Genomic DNA, 12,889 nt, shown 5'->3' on the forward strand with positions numbered 1-12,889 from the left:
GGTCACTATTACTACCCTGGAAAACTAATTGGCAGTATCAAAAAAGATGAATAAGTCCATTCCAAGAATGTCCAACAAAAATTCCTTCAATGCTGCAGCAAAAGACATAAAAGATTGTTGAAATCAGCATTATTTTAAGAGTCACAAATTGAAAATGACCCAAGTATCCAACACCAGGATGAATAAATAGTGATGATTTCTTCATTTACTCCATTACTACACAGCAATGAAGATAATGTTGTTACACAACTTCACATGGAATGTATACCCAAAGATCTTGCTGAGCAAAAGAAGTCAGAGAGGAAACAATCATGACGGTTCTATTCATAGAAAACTCAAAATCAGGTAAATCCAATCTGTGTATGAGAGTCAGGATAGTGGTTGACATTGGAAGGTAATGAGTGAAGGGAGCACCAAGGGGAATGTGGGATTTGGTCTATTCATTTTCCTTGGCCTGGGTGGTGGTGAACTCCCTGATTGTGGGCTTGTGATTTGGGCCTATTTCTGTAGATTAATAAAAATTCAAATATAAACATATATATGTATTTACTTCTTCCAATATTCTATCCTGTGGCATGTAAGGGAGATGTGGTGCTCTGGGGTTATCCTTTCTCAGTACCATGAATGCCAAGGCCAGAGTAGGATGGGTAAGGAGGCAGAGGGAGCCCCTGATGCAGAGCAGAATCACCATGTCCACCTCAGCTTGTCCACCTGTGACCTTTCTGAGAGAGGGCTTGTGGTTTGATTGGGGTGCCATGTCAAATTATTCTGACTGAACAGAACCACAATGGAGGAATGCCTTGGCTCTTTATTTACATGATTCTTTTAAACTGATCTCTTTGGCATGAAAGATGGCCTAGAAAGAGGCCAATGCGGTGATAGGAGTTGTTCATGGAGGTCCAGTAGGAAATGACAAGGGCTACAACTGGGAAGATTACGAGGGGCTAAGTTAAATGGTGTAAACGTTTTTTCTGCCAAGTTGATCATGACAACTTGGTAGTTGATCCAAACTCCCTCCTGTTAAAACACCTGGAATGGCTATGGTTACCTTATAAATAAGAGGCAGAGGACCCATCCTACTGAAAACTCATTCGTTTCTGTCCACTTAGTCTTGAGGTGTTTTGGGTTTGCTCCTTCAATGGACTTCTAGTGTTCTGACTGATGAACATGCTGTCTCCATCTTGAATCTCAGCTTACTATGGGTCTGGTTCTTCCCATCCTTTCAAGATGGGTTGAATGATTGGATGAATGGATGCATTCCTTCACACATCCAATATCATTAATGTGGGTCTGTGGGATTCCTTCCTGCCCAGAATTTTCTGTGTCTCCACCCAGCCCTCAGGACACCATCAGTCCTCATCCACCCCCTCACTTGGCTGTGTGTGTCTGGCCCAGTCTCCGCAGTGCCTCCTTCACGTCCTTGTTCCGCAGACTGTAGATGAGGGGGTTGAGCATTGGGATGACCAGGGTGTAGAAAGTGGACATTATTTTGCCCTTCTCCATATTTTCGGCAGCTGCTGGCTGAGCATAGATGACAAACACAGTCCCATAAAATATGGAGACTGTGGTCAAATGGGAGCCACAGGTGGAGAAGATCTTTCGTCGCCCAGCTGCACAGCGCATTCTGAGGATGGTCACAGTGATGTAGCTGTAAGACATCAGGACAACAGATGTGGTGCACACAACAATGATTCCACAGATGCCAAACATGACCAGCTCATTGAAGGCTGTGTTGGTGCAGGCAATCCGCAAAAGGGGGGGCATGTCGCAGAAGAAGTGGTCAATGTGGTTGGAATTGCAGAATGGGAGGCGGAATGTGAAGGTAGTCTGCATGATGGCATTGAAGCAGCCTCCACAGTAGGAGCCCAGAACCAAGAAGGAGCAGATTGAGAGGCGCATGGTGACTGGGTAACGCAGGGGGCTGCAGATGGCCATGAAGCGGTCATAGGCCATGACAGCCAATAGAAAAGACTCAGTTGTACCCAGAAAAAAGAGAGAGAAGAATTGTGTGGCACAGCCCGTGAAGGTGATGATCTTGGAGGAGAAGAATGTGGTGAGGGCCTTGGGGGCAATGGCAGATGAGTAGCACAGGTCAAGGAAGGAGAGGTTCTTGAGGAAGAAGTACATGGGGGAGTGGAGGTGGGCATCCAGGGTGATGACCACGATCATGATGAAGTTCCCCAGGACAGTGACCATGTAGATGGCCAGGAACATCACAAAGAGCAGGGCCTGGGTCTCAGGGCCACCCTCAAATCCCAGCAGCACAAACTCCTGCCAGGAAACCTCTGAGAGGTTTCCATTGCTGTGCAGTTGCATGGTGGTGGTGTTGAATCTGGGAGGCAGAAGGGGAGCAGGAGACAGCAGGAGGGAGAAGATCACAGATGGCCTGTCTCACATCCCCCTGGAGCACTGCAACCATTGGTGCCACACTTTTCATTGAGCAGGTGGACAATAGAGACTGTTGTACTTTAGATGAGCTCAAGTGGCCTGAAAGGGGATATTTATTCTGAGTAATTAAATCATATATTTGCACTCAGTCTGTACTCCAGGGGAGTCTGAGATGTTACTATCAGATGAAAAGATTCCTTTCAGAGCTGAGGTATTCATGGTGTAAGGACAGAGTTTATACCTCCCCATCCTCCTAAATCCTCTACTCTCCCCACAGGTGAAGTTCCCTCTCTGCTTATACATGAATCTGATTTTGGTTTTCCTTATCATATTTTACTCTTTGTTAAATTGAGCAATATCTATTGGGTACCTCCTTCCCATTAGCATTGTGTGGGTAATAATTGCCTCTCTGACCCGACATGATACAGGATAGACTAGTGCTCATAAGGCTCCATGATGCTCTCTGTTTTTTCTGCAAGATTCTGAGCCTCATCTCTGCTCTGACACTGCCTGAGCACAGCGGCATTCAAACAGCAAGCTCTTTGCATTCTTGAGACCACAATAAGTGTCAGAGACATGGGTAGGGACTGCCTGCTCCTGGTTTTACTGCATCAGGACAGGGAGCTATGGCATGCACAGATGATCTTTTGTTCCTTTGTTCTCTCAATCAGCCCATTCCTGTGCTCTGCAGCATTCTCTTCTGGTCTGATGGCTTTAAGGAGAACCGTCTCTCTTCTGCTTGGTTGGAAGGGTCCCTCTTTTGTCTGGTACCATCTGGATTCACCTGAACCTTTTCTTTTCTCTGTCTTATCACAGCACAGACCACACAGGGGGCTGTGAAGGGAGTGTTTACTGCAAAATATTCATAGAATCCAGTAGGAAAGGGGAGGGAATCACACCCCCAATGGAGGGATGGGTGAAGGATCCAGGTGAAGGGGGCAGACCTCAGGGCATTACAAAGTTTCAGGGTGGTTGTGCTCTGACATAGTGGAGAGTCTGCTTGGGGGGAGAGAGCTCCCTTTACATGGAGGGTTGCATGGTAGCATGTTGTAAGAGATGCCCTCCTAGATACCCTTCACCTGTGTTCTCTAAGAAGAAGCTATCTTGAATGGGTCATCAAGAACACAGAAGGGGAAGGGATGGATTGTCTTCCTTTATCTCCCAGGGGAGTTCCCCTCCAGCATGGGAACAGTGAGCAGCACTTCTGAGCTGTGATGCCCAGGCCAGGTCACCCAGGACACTGGACTCTACTTGGATGAGTGATGCTGCTGCGCTGGGAGACCAGGGGTGGAGGGAGGAGTAAGAGGGGTTCTGCCCTGGTGTTCTCCTGGAGGTAATCCTGGGAAGACTTTGGGGTAGTGTGGCCCAGTTGAGTTGCCCCACTGCCCCATCTGCAAAGTGGAGACCCACCTGGCTCTGGTGTCCCATCTGTCCCCCAAAATCCATAATTTCTTTTTTTGTGATCACCAATATTTTCATATTCTTAATTTTGTAATCAATTTTCTTTACAATTTCGTTGACAACCCAGACATCCAGACATTTGGAATAGTGACTACACAGGCTGTCTTTGTGCTAAGGGGAAAATACATCAGAATTCCTATCCACATGTCCCACTCTGTGGTTTCATTTGTGAACAAAATCTGGGCTCCCCGGGACACTGGGGGAGTCTCCAGCTGCCTGTAAATGGAGACTAAGCCCCATGACAACACTTTGAAGGGGCCCTGTGATGCTCTGTCATGAACTTGCCACCTATCCCCACTCCAGTCCCCCCATTAGAGTGAGGTCCAGTTTCTGGCAGCTTCACCCTCAGGTAGAGCTTGTTAGAAAATCATAATCTCCCACCCTCCCAGACCCAGTGACTCAGAACCTGCACTGAAACAGCCCACAGAGAGTCTGACACCAGGTGAGTGTAGGGGGCACTGCTCCCCATGAGCCTGATGCCCAATGTCAGGCTTCAGGTCACCTATGGAGAGCAACCCTGAGTGCCGACTGTCTACACAGCCCTGCCACCCCCTGCACCAGGGTCTCTTTCAACTCCTGCATCCCTGATGGTGGGTGCCTTGACCTTACCTTTTCCAGATGATGGTCAGGATTCACACTTGGCCACACCAGGTCCTGTGCTCCAGGGTCTCCTGTGCTCCTGACCCCTGGTCTGTTGATGATAACAGCCCACCCTGAGGACCACCTTCCCCCCCTGGTTAGGCCCTGGGTTCCTCAGGAGAGAAGTGAGACTGGGGAGAGGGTCGTAGGTGAATCCCTAGTTTCCCATGAGAATTGGGATTGGGGGCTTGAGCTGCTGCCTGCAAGATTTCCAGGGTTTTCTGTGGAAGCAGAAACTCGGCTCAGCTCAGCTCTCCTCATCCTGCAGTCTGATGCCTTGTCGAGGCTCCTGCACACAGGGCCACTCTGCAGGGAACTTTTTCTCCCCCAACACAGCTGGGACTTGGGGCCTCCTGTGGCCAATTAGTGGAGACCTGGGGCCCTGCAGTGCCTGGGGCTGCCAACTCCCTGAGTCCCAGAAACTGGCAGCCCTGTCGCTAATCCTCCTGTGACTGTCCGATGTTGTGATGGGGTGTGGGAAGCCTGACGCCCTCAGGGAGACCTGGAGGTGCCACAGGACAATGGGGAGACAGCTAGGTGGGGCCAGGGGACCCCAGAGCAGAGTCTTGCTCCCTCTTTCTCCTTCTCATCCTCCTCCCCCTGCTACACCTCTGATGTAGACTGAGGAAATGGATGCATGGGGCCAAGTATCTTGGGCAGCATGACAGCCTTTCTACTCCAAATGAATGATTCTGACTCTTTGTGGACCCACTGATCTGGGAAATCCCCTTCCTTTAAGGATATCAGGGAGTTGTAGGACCATGTCTAAATTCTCCTTCAATTCTTTTTATATTGTTGTGTTACCAATTCTGTTTAAATTTCTTTTTTTGTGAAAATTCATAACCAACACGTGCTTGAGGAAATTCAAGGGAGTAGGAAAACATGAAATGCAGAGAATGCTCTCACCTTTAACCTCATAAAATCTTTCCCCTTAAAATCAGATGAAAAAGTTCCCAGAGGTGTGTCTGCAGGCTTTTGGGCTGTGTTTTGGGCACTTTTCTACAAACTTTACCATGACATTTGTTAGCTCTGCATCTGGAATTTCCATTGACAACATTTGGTGCTCATCTTTCCATGTCTGAGCACTCGTTTTCATGTCTCACATGTGCCTTTGAACATTTCCCTTTCTCCATCCTTCCAATTTCAGGGACATTTCATAGTAATGATTGGTCAGTTCTACCAAATGCTGTGTAACAAATTCATATACAAGTAATGACATAGATTTAAAGTATATTGAGGAAAAACAGAAAGAAAATGTATACATCCAAATCATGGTTGACATATTATCATGCCTATTGCCATTTGTGATAAAGCCAACAGACACCAAAATAGTTCTCATCGGTTGGATTTGTATACAAACAGTAAGCAAGTGTCTCTAACTGATGTACAAAGAACATAACATCCAGGAACTGCAGCACACGCCTTCCCAGGTAGCACATAGCACATTCCTGAATTTCTGCATGAGACATTTCAGAAGGTGTTTGATCATTCGGGTATATTTTTTGACATAGTAGCAGGCATTAATAACATATGATAACCACCCACACCCAACAAAAGTCAGAAATGAAGCAATACACAGTGAGGGACTCTACTGATCAAAGAATTATCATAAGACAAGACATCACAAATATTTGAACTAGTGCCAATACCAGTGATGTAAAATCCAAATCATGAAATGCAGTTAAGTTGGAGCTAGGGTGAAATTTATATTTTTAATTGCAGATAGTGCAATGGAGGATGGTTGAAAATCAGCTATCAAAACTTCTATTTCAAGTATGCAGGAAGAGGGAAGTGAACATGGCTCAACTGATAGAGCACCCACCTACCATATGGGAGGGCCCAGGGTTTGATACTCTGGGCCTCCTGACCCATGTGGTGAGCTGGCCCATGTGCAGAGTTGGCACATGCTAGGAGTGCCATGCCATGCACAGGCGCCCCCATGTGGGGGTGCCCCATGTGCAAGGAGTGTGCCCTGTAAGGAGAGCCACTCCACATGAAAAAAGTGCAGCCTGCCCAGGAGTGGCACCGCACACATGGAGAGCTGATGCAGCAAGATGACATAACAAAAAAGAGAGGCAGTTTCCTGGTGCCACCGAGTGTTCAAGTGAACACAGAAGAACACACAGCAAGTGGACACAGAGAGCAGACAACGGGGGGGGGGCGGGGTGAAGGGGAGAGAAATACATTTTAAAAAATCTTTTAAAAAAAAGTATGTAGGAAAAGAACAGCCTATTAAACTCAAAGCACCCAGAAGGAAGCATTGAAATTAATGAATAAAAAGCATTTATAAAAGAAAAGTCAATGAAGTCAATAAATGTGTTTGGGGTAATTAACAAAATGGATAGACATTTTGTAAGATTCATGGGAAAAAATTAGCATTTAAAACAAATATTTATATATTTTGTACACATTAAAAATTAGTATGTGAACAACTTTATGCTGAGAACTTGAGATGCTAAATTCAATTGGCACATTCTTTGAATAACCAAAGTGCCATTGTCCAATACAAGATGAAACAAATATGAGATGAAAAGATCAATTCTTCCTGGTGGCACCTTGAGCCATCTGGTAGGCTCCTCAAAGCTCAAAAAGGGGGTCCAGGCAATCAAATCCACAGAAGGGAAACCCCTCTTCACCCTTCACCAGAACCCTCCCACTGTTGGAGAATGCCTCTTCTGACTGGGTGACCGTGGGAGTGGGGCTCATCGCAGCATCCTACCCTGAGGTGGGGCTCAACCATCCCACAACTCTAGCCTCAAGGGCCAGAAACTCATGGTTTTACCTTGAGGAATCAATCTCTTTGTTGTACTCTCTCTAGATCAATGCCCTGAAGCCTCCTGCTCTGTGGGTTCCAGAAACAGCTCACTTGGGCAGGATCTTGCCCCCACTCAACTGTTTTTTGCAAGAGAGATGATGAGAGTGCACTTAATCCAGTGCCATCTTGCCTGATTTTTCAATGCTACTGATTTTTGCAGATTAATCTTATAACCTACTACTTTACTGAACTCATTTATAAGATCTAGAAGCTTTGATGCAGATTTCTTAGGTCTTTTGAGTTATAGGATCATATCATCTGCAAATACTGAAATTTTTGCCTCTTCCTTTCCAATTTGGATGCCTTTTGTATCTTTTTTTACCTAAGTGCTTGAGCAACTACTTCTAAAACAATCTTAAATAAAAGCAGAGATAGTGGGCATCCTTGTCTTGTTCCAGATCTTAAAGAAAAGATTTTAGGATTTCACCATTGAATGTGATGTTAGCTGTGGGTTTTTCATATATACCTTTCATCATGTTGAGGAAGTTTCCTTCTAGTTCCAGCATTTGAAGTGCTTTTATCAGGAAAGGGTGCTGTAATTTGTCAAATGATTTTTCTGCATCTATGGAGATGATCATGTGATTTTTTTTCTTTCAATCTGTTTATGTGTTTTATTGCATTGATTGATTTTCTTATGTTGAACCATCCTAGCATACCAGGGATGTAACCCACTTGGTCACAGTGTATAATTCTTTTGATGTGTTATTGAATATGATTTGCAAGTATTTTGTTGTGGAGATTAGCATCTACGTTCATTAAAGAGATTGGTCTATAGTTTTTCTTTCTCACGGCAATTTGTTTGGCTTTGGTATTAGGGTGATGTTGGCATCATAGAATGAGTTAGGCAATGTTCCCTCCACTTTGTTTTGGAAGAGTTTAAGCAGGATTTGTGTTAGTTCTCTCCAAAATGTTTGGTAGAGTTCATCTCTGAAGCCGTCTGATCCTGGGCTCTTCTTATTTGGTTGATTTTTGTTGATGAACTCAATCTTATTATTTGTGATTGGTTTGATGAGGTCATCAATTTCTTCTTTCATCAATGTAGGCTGCTTGTGTGTTTCTAGAAATTTGTCCATTTCTTCTAAATTATCCATCTTGTTGACATAAAATTATTTGAACTATCCTCTAAGAATACACTATTTCTGTGTGGTCAGTGGTGATATTCCCTTCCTTTTTTCTTCTTTTGTGAATATGCATCATGTCTCTTTTTTTCTTTTTTTTTTAGTCTAAATAAGGGCTTGCCAATTTTATCAATGTTTTCCAAAAGTCTTTCTTTCTTTCTTTCTTTCTTTCTTTCTTTCTTTCTTTCTTTCTTTCTTTCTTTCTTTCTTTCTTTCTTTCTTTCTTTCTTTCTTTCTTTCTTTCTTTATTTTTCAGTTTCATTTAGCTCTGCTCTAATCTTGGTTATTTCTTTCTTTCTATTTCCTTTGGTGTTAGTTTGTTATACATTTTCTAATTCCTCCGTGTGCAGTTACGTCTTTAATTTTAGCTTTGTCTTCTTTTTTAATATAGGCATTTATGGCTATGAATCTCCCCTCTCAGTACACCTTTGTTTGCATTCCACAGGTTTTGATACACTGTGTTGTCATTTTCATTCATTTCAAGGTAGTTACTGATTTCATTTGTGATTTACTTCTTGACCCAGTGTTTGTCTAATAGGATGCTGTTTAATTTCTGTATCTTTGTGCCTAATCTGGTTTTCTGTCCCTTACTGATTTAGAGCTTCATTCCATTGTGGTCAGAGAAATTAATTTGTATAATTTCAAACTTTCTGAATTTATTGAGAGTTGTTCTGTGGCCTAGCATGAGGTCTATCCTGGAGAATGATCCATGTTCACTTGAGAAGAATTTATATCCCTCTGGATTTGGGTATAAAGTTCTGTATAAGTCTATTCTGTCCAGATCTTCTAACGTATTATAAAAAGTTTTGTTTTTGTATTGATTCTCTGTCAAGATGTTCTGTCTAATGGTGATAATGGGGTATTTTTTTTCTTTTTTTTTTTTAATGTTACATTAAAAAAATATAAGGTCCCCAAATGCCCCACACCCCCTCACCCCACTCCTCCCACATCAACAAATTCTTTCATCATTGGGGCACATTCATTGCATTTGGTGAATACATTTTGGAGCACTGCTGCAACACTTGGATAGTGGCTTACATTCTAGTTTACACTCTTCCCCCAGTCCACCCAGTGGGCCATGGCAGGACATACAATGTTCAGCTTCTGTCACTGCTGTACCACCCAGGACAACTCCAAGTCCTGAAAATGCCCCCACATTATATCTCTTCTTCCCTCTCCCTACCCTCAGCAGCTACCGTGGCCACTTTCTCCACATCAATGCTATAATTTCTTTCATTACTAATCACAATAGTTCCCTAGTAGAATATCAGTAAGTCCACTCTAATCCATACTCTATTCCTCCATCCTGTGGACCCTGGGATGGTTATGTCCATTCCACCTCTATACCGTGAGGGGGTTTAAACTCCACATGGATGATGAATGCAATTTTCCTGCTTGCAGTTATAGGCACTCTTGGCTCCCGGTGTGGTGGTTAACCTTCTTCACCTCCCTGTTAGGTGGCTGGGGTAAGTCCAATAAACCAGAGGGTAGGAGTTGCAAGTCTGTTGAGGCTCAGGGCTTGGCTCTCATATGGACAGTGCAGAGATTCAGGTCCTCTGAGTATACACCAACCCCAATGCCAACCACAGGTCTGGTAAAAGTAACAGAAGAGACATGTATAGAAAGGTCATGTCTGAGTCAAACTCCATCACATTCAGGAACATAAACTCAAAGGTAGGGCCAACTGACATAGCATTGAACTCCAGAGCCATTTGCAATAACTGTAGAATGTGTGGGTCTCTGTAGCCCTCAGGAGAACCAGTACCTTGGCTTCTATCTACTTTGGCTGTCTCTGGGACCCTGATGAGGAATGTGTAAGCATTAACCCTCTGATGATATTCCAGCTCTTTTTTGGAGACTTGTAGCCATATAAACTCATTTGTCTTTCCATTTCCCCCTTTATCCAAAGTCATAAAGCAGTTTTTAACACCTGATATTACATGTAGGCTGAGATATTCTGCTGGTCTGAGTTGACCCTTTTATTCAAGGTCTTTTTCTAGTTACATCATCAGCTGGTGCTTGGTAGTAATCCCTCAGCACCAGGGAGGCTCATCCCCATGATTCATGTCCCATGCTGGGGGAGAGGGTGGTGGAGGTAATGCATTTACATGCTGAGTTTGGCTTAGAGAGTGGCCACATTTGAGCAACATGGAGACTCTCAAGAGATAGCTCTTAGGCACCCTGCAGCTCTAGGCCTAGTTCATATTTCAGGTGCACAGGCTCATAATCGTAGCCATCAGTATCAAGGGCTCATCGTTGGACCATCCATGTTTATTGGTCTTTGCCATTGCATTTGAGGGATTGTTGCTATTCCACTGGGAAATGTGCTAGAGCTCCCCTGGCTAGGAAGTCAGCACTCCCACAGCTGTCGTTTTTAACTGTAACCACTATGAAACTATCCAAACATTTTTATGTACCCTGTATACATGCCCTGGAGAACTCCCTCCCAATCATGTGCCCCCTATCAATAACACCCCACCCCAGTGTTTCTCCCCTGCCATAGTTGAACCTCTCTGTGCTCCAAAACTTCTCTAAAAATGAAGACTAATATATTGCCAGGTTCCATTAATAGTAAAATGGAATATAGTGAAGGGTTTAAAGGTTAGATATAGAATACATACTAACTTAGAAAAATGAAATCCTCCAGTCTAATTGTAGAGGCATCTATTTCTTCACTTCGTTTTTCCAATGTTTGTCTCATGCATTTTGAGGCACCTGGTTAGTTGGGTAAATATTTATGATTGTTCTTCCTTCTTGATAGAAATACCCTTTTTACTATAATACAGTGTCCTTCTTTGTCTCATACAGTAGTTTTGTATTTTAAATCTATTTGGTACACTATTACTATAGCTACACCTGCCCTTTTTCTATTATTGTTTGCTTGTAAAATTGCTTTCCAACCATTCACTTTCAGCCTCCTTGCATCCCTATGTATAAGGTGGATTCTTTGTAGACTGTATATAGATGGGTTATATTTCCTTATCCATTCTGCCAATCTGTGTCTCTTGACTGGTGTATTTAAGCCATTAATAGTCAATGTCATTAACATCAAGGAATTACATTAGCCATATTTTCTTTAAGTTTATGTGTGTCAAATATTGTTTTTATTTCTCTTTTTATTTTTTCCTTGTTATTATATTCTTATCCAATTCTCTGTCTCCTGCTTTCTCCTTTCCACCTGCAGAACTCCCTTTAGTATTTCTTGAAGAGCAGGTTTCTTATTGACATACTCTCTTAATTTCTCTTTATCTATGAATATTTTGAACTCTCCCTCATTTATAAATGCTAGCTTTGCTGGATAGAGAACTCTAGGCTGGAAGTTATTTTCTTTTAGCACCTTAACTATGTCATACTACTGTCTTCTTGCCTCCATGTTTTCAGATGAGAAAGCAGCACTTAATCTTATTGAGCTTCCATTGTATGTGATGGATTTCTTTTGTCTTGCTGCATTCAGTATTCTCTCTTCATATTGAGCACTGGATAATTTGACAAGTATATGTCTTAGAGTAGACTGTAAGTATTTATATTTTTGGGGTATACTGCACTTCATGGACATTTATGTCCATCTCCTTTAACTGGGTTGCATCCATTATTTCTTCCATTTTTCTTTCAACACACCATCTGCAGCCTTTCCCTTCTCTTCTCCCTCTGGGATTCCTATAATGCATATGTTTGTGCATTTTGTGTTGTCATTGAAATATTTTAATTCATCTGTTCTACTACCTTTTTAATTTCAGGTGTATTATCTTCCACATCACTGATTCTTTCCCATGTCTGCTCAAATCTGCTGTTATGTACTTCCAGTGTATTTTTTTTGCTTTTTATTTATTTATTTTTTAAAAATTTATTGAAATATATCACTCATACATAAACATACATAAACAATAAGTGTATAATAGTTGTGAACTTACAAAACAAACATATATAATGTCTCACTCTACCACCACTAACTTACATTGTTTTTAAACCTTTTTAACTAATGACTAAAGAACATTGTCAAAATATTATTATTAACTCTGAACTGTCCATGTGATGTCCAGGCCCTGAGCCTCAGCAGACTTGTGGCTTCTACCCTCTGGTTTCTTGGACTTACCCTGGCCAGGTGACAGGGAAGTGAAGAGGGTCAACCACCACACTAGGGAGCCAAGAGTGCCTACAGCTGCAAGCAGGAGAATTACATTCATCATCCATGTGGAATCTAAACCACCTTTTGATGTAGAGGGGGACTGGACATAGCCATCCCAGGTCCACAAGATGGAGGAATAAAGTATGGATTAGAGTGGACTTACTGGTGTTCTGCTGGGGAACTATTGTGATTAGTAAGGGAAGGAATTGTAGTAGTGATGTGCAGAGGGTGGCCACGGTGGCTGCTGATGGTTGGGAGAGGGAAGAAGAGGTACAGTGTGGGGCATCCTCAGGATTTGGAGTTGTCCTAGGTGGTGCTGCAGGGATGGATGCTGGACGTTGT

General features: G+C 43.1%; 1 protein-coding gene across 1 annotated transcript; it reads right to left on the reverse strand.

Moving 5' to 3' along the window:
• Positions 1 to 1,368: 1,368 nt before the first annotated feature.
• LOC101438878 (olfactory receptor 9S13-like) lies at positions 1,369 to 2,316 on the reverse strand. The gene has a single exon (XM_058301289.1). It carries the CDS (start codon positions 2,314 to 2,316, stop codon positions 1,369 to 1,371), a length of 948 nt encoding a protein of 315 aa, XP_058157272.1.
• Between the last annotated feature and the right edge of the window lie 10,573 nt (positions 2,317 to 12,889).

Source organism: Dasypus novemcinctus, chromosome 7 (assembly GCF_030445035.2).
Source record: "Dasypus novemcinctus isolate mDasNov1 chromosome 7, mDasNov1.1.hap2, whole genome shotgun sequence".
Taxonomy (NCBI): Eukaryota; Metazoa; Chordata; class Mammalia; order Cingulata; family Dasypodidae; genus Dasypus; species Dasypus novemcinctus.

Excerpts from the sequence above, each read along its gene's own strand:
- LOC101438878 (XM_058301289.1), bottom strand. The coding sequence starts at position 2,316 with ATGCAACTGCACAGCAATGGAAACCTCTCAGAGGTTTCCTGGCAGGAG.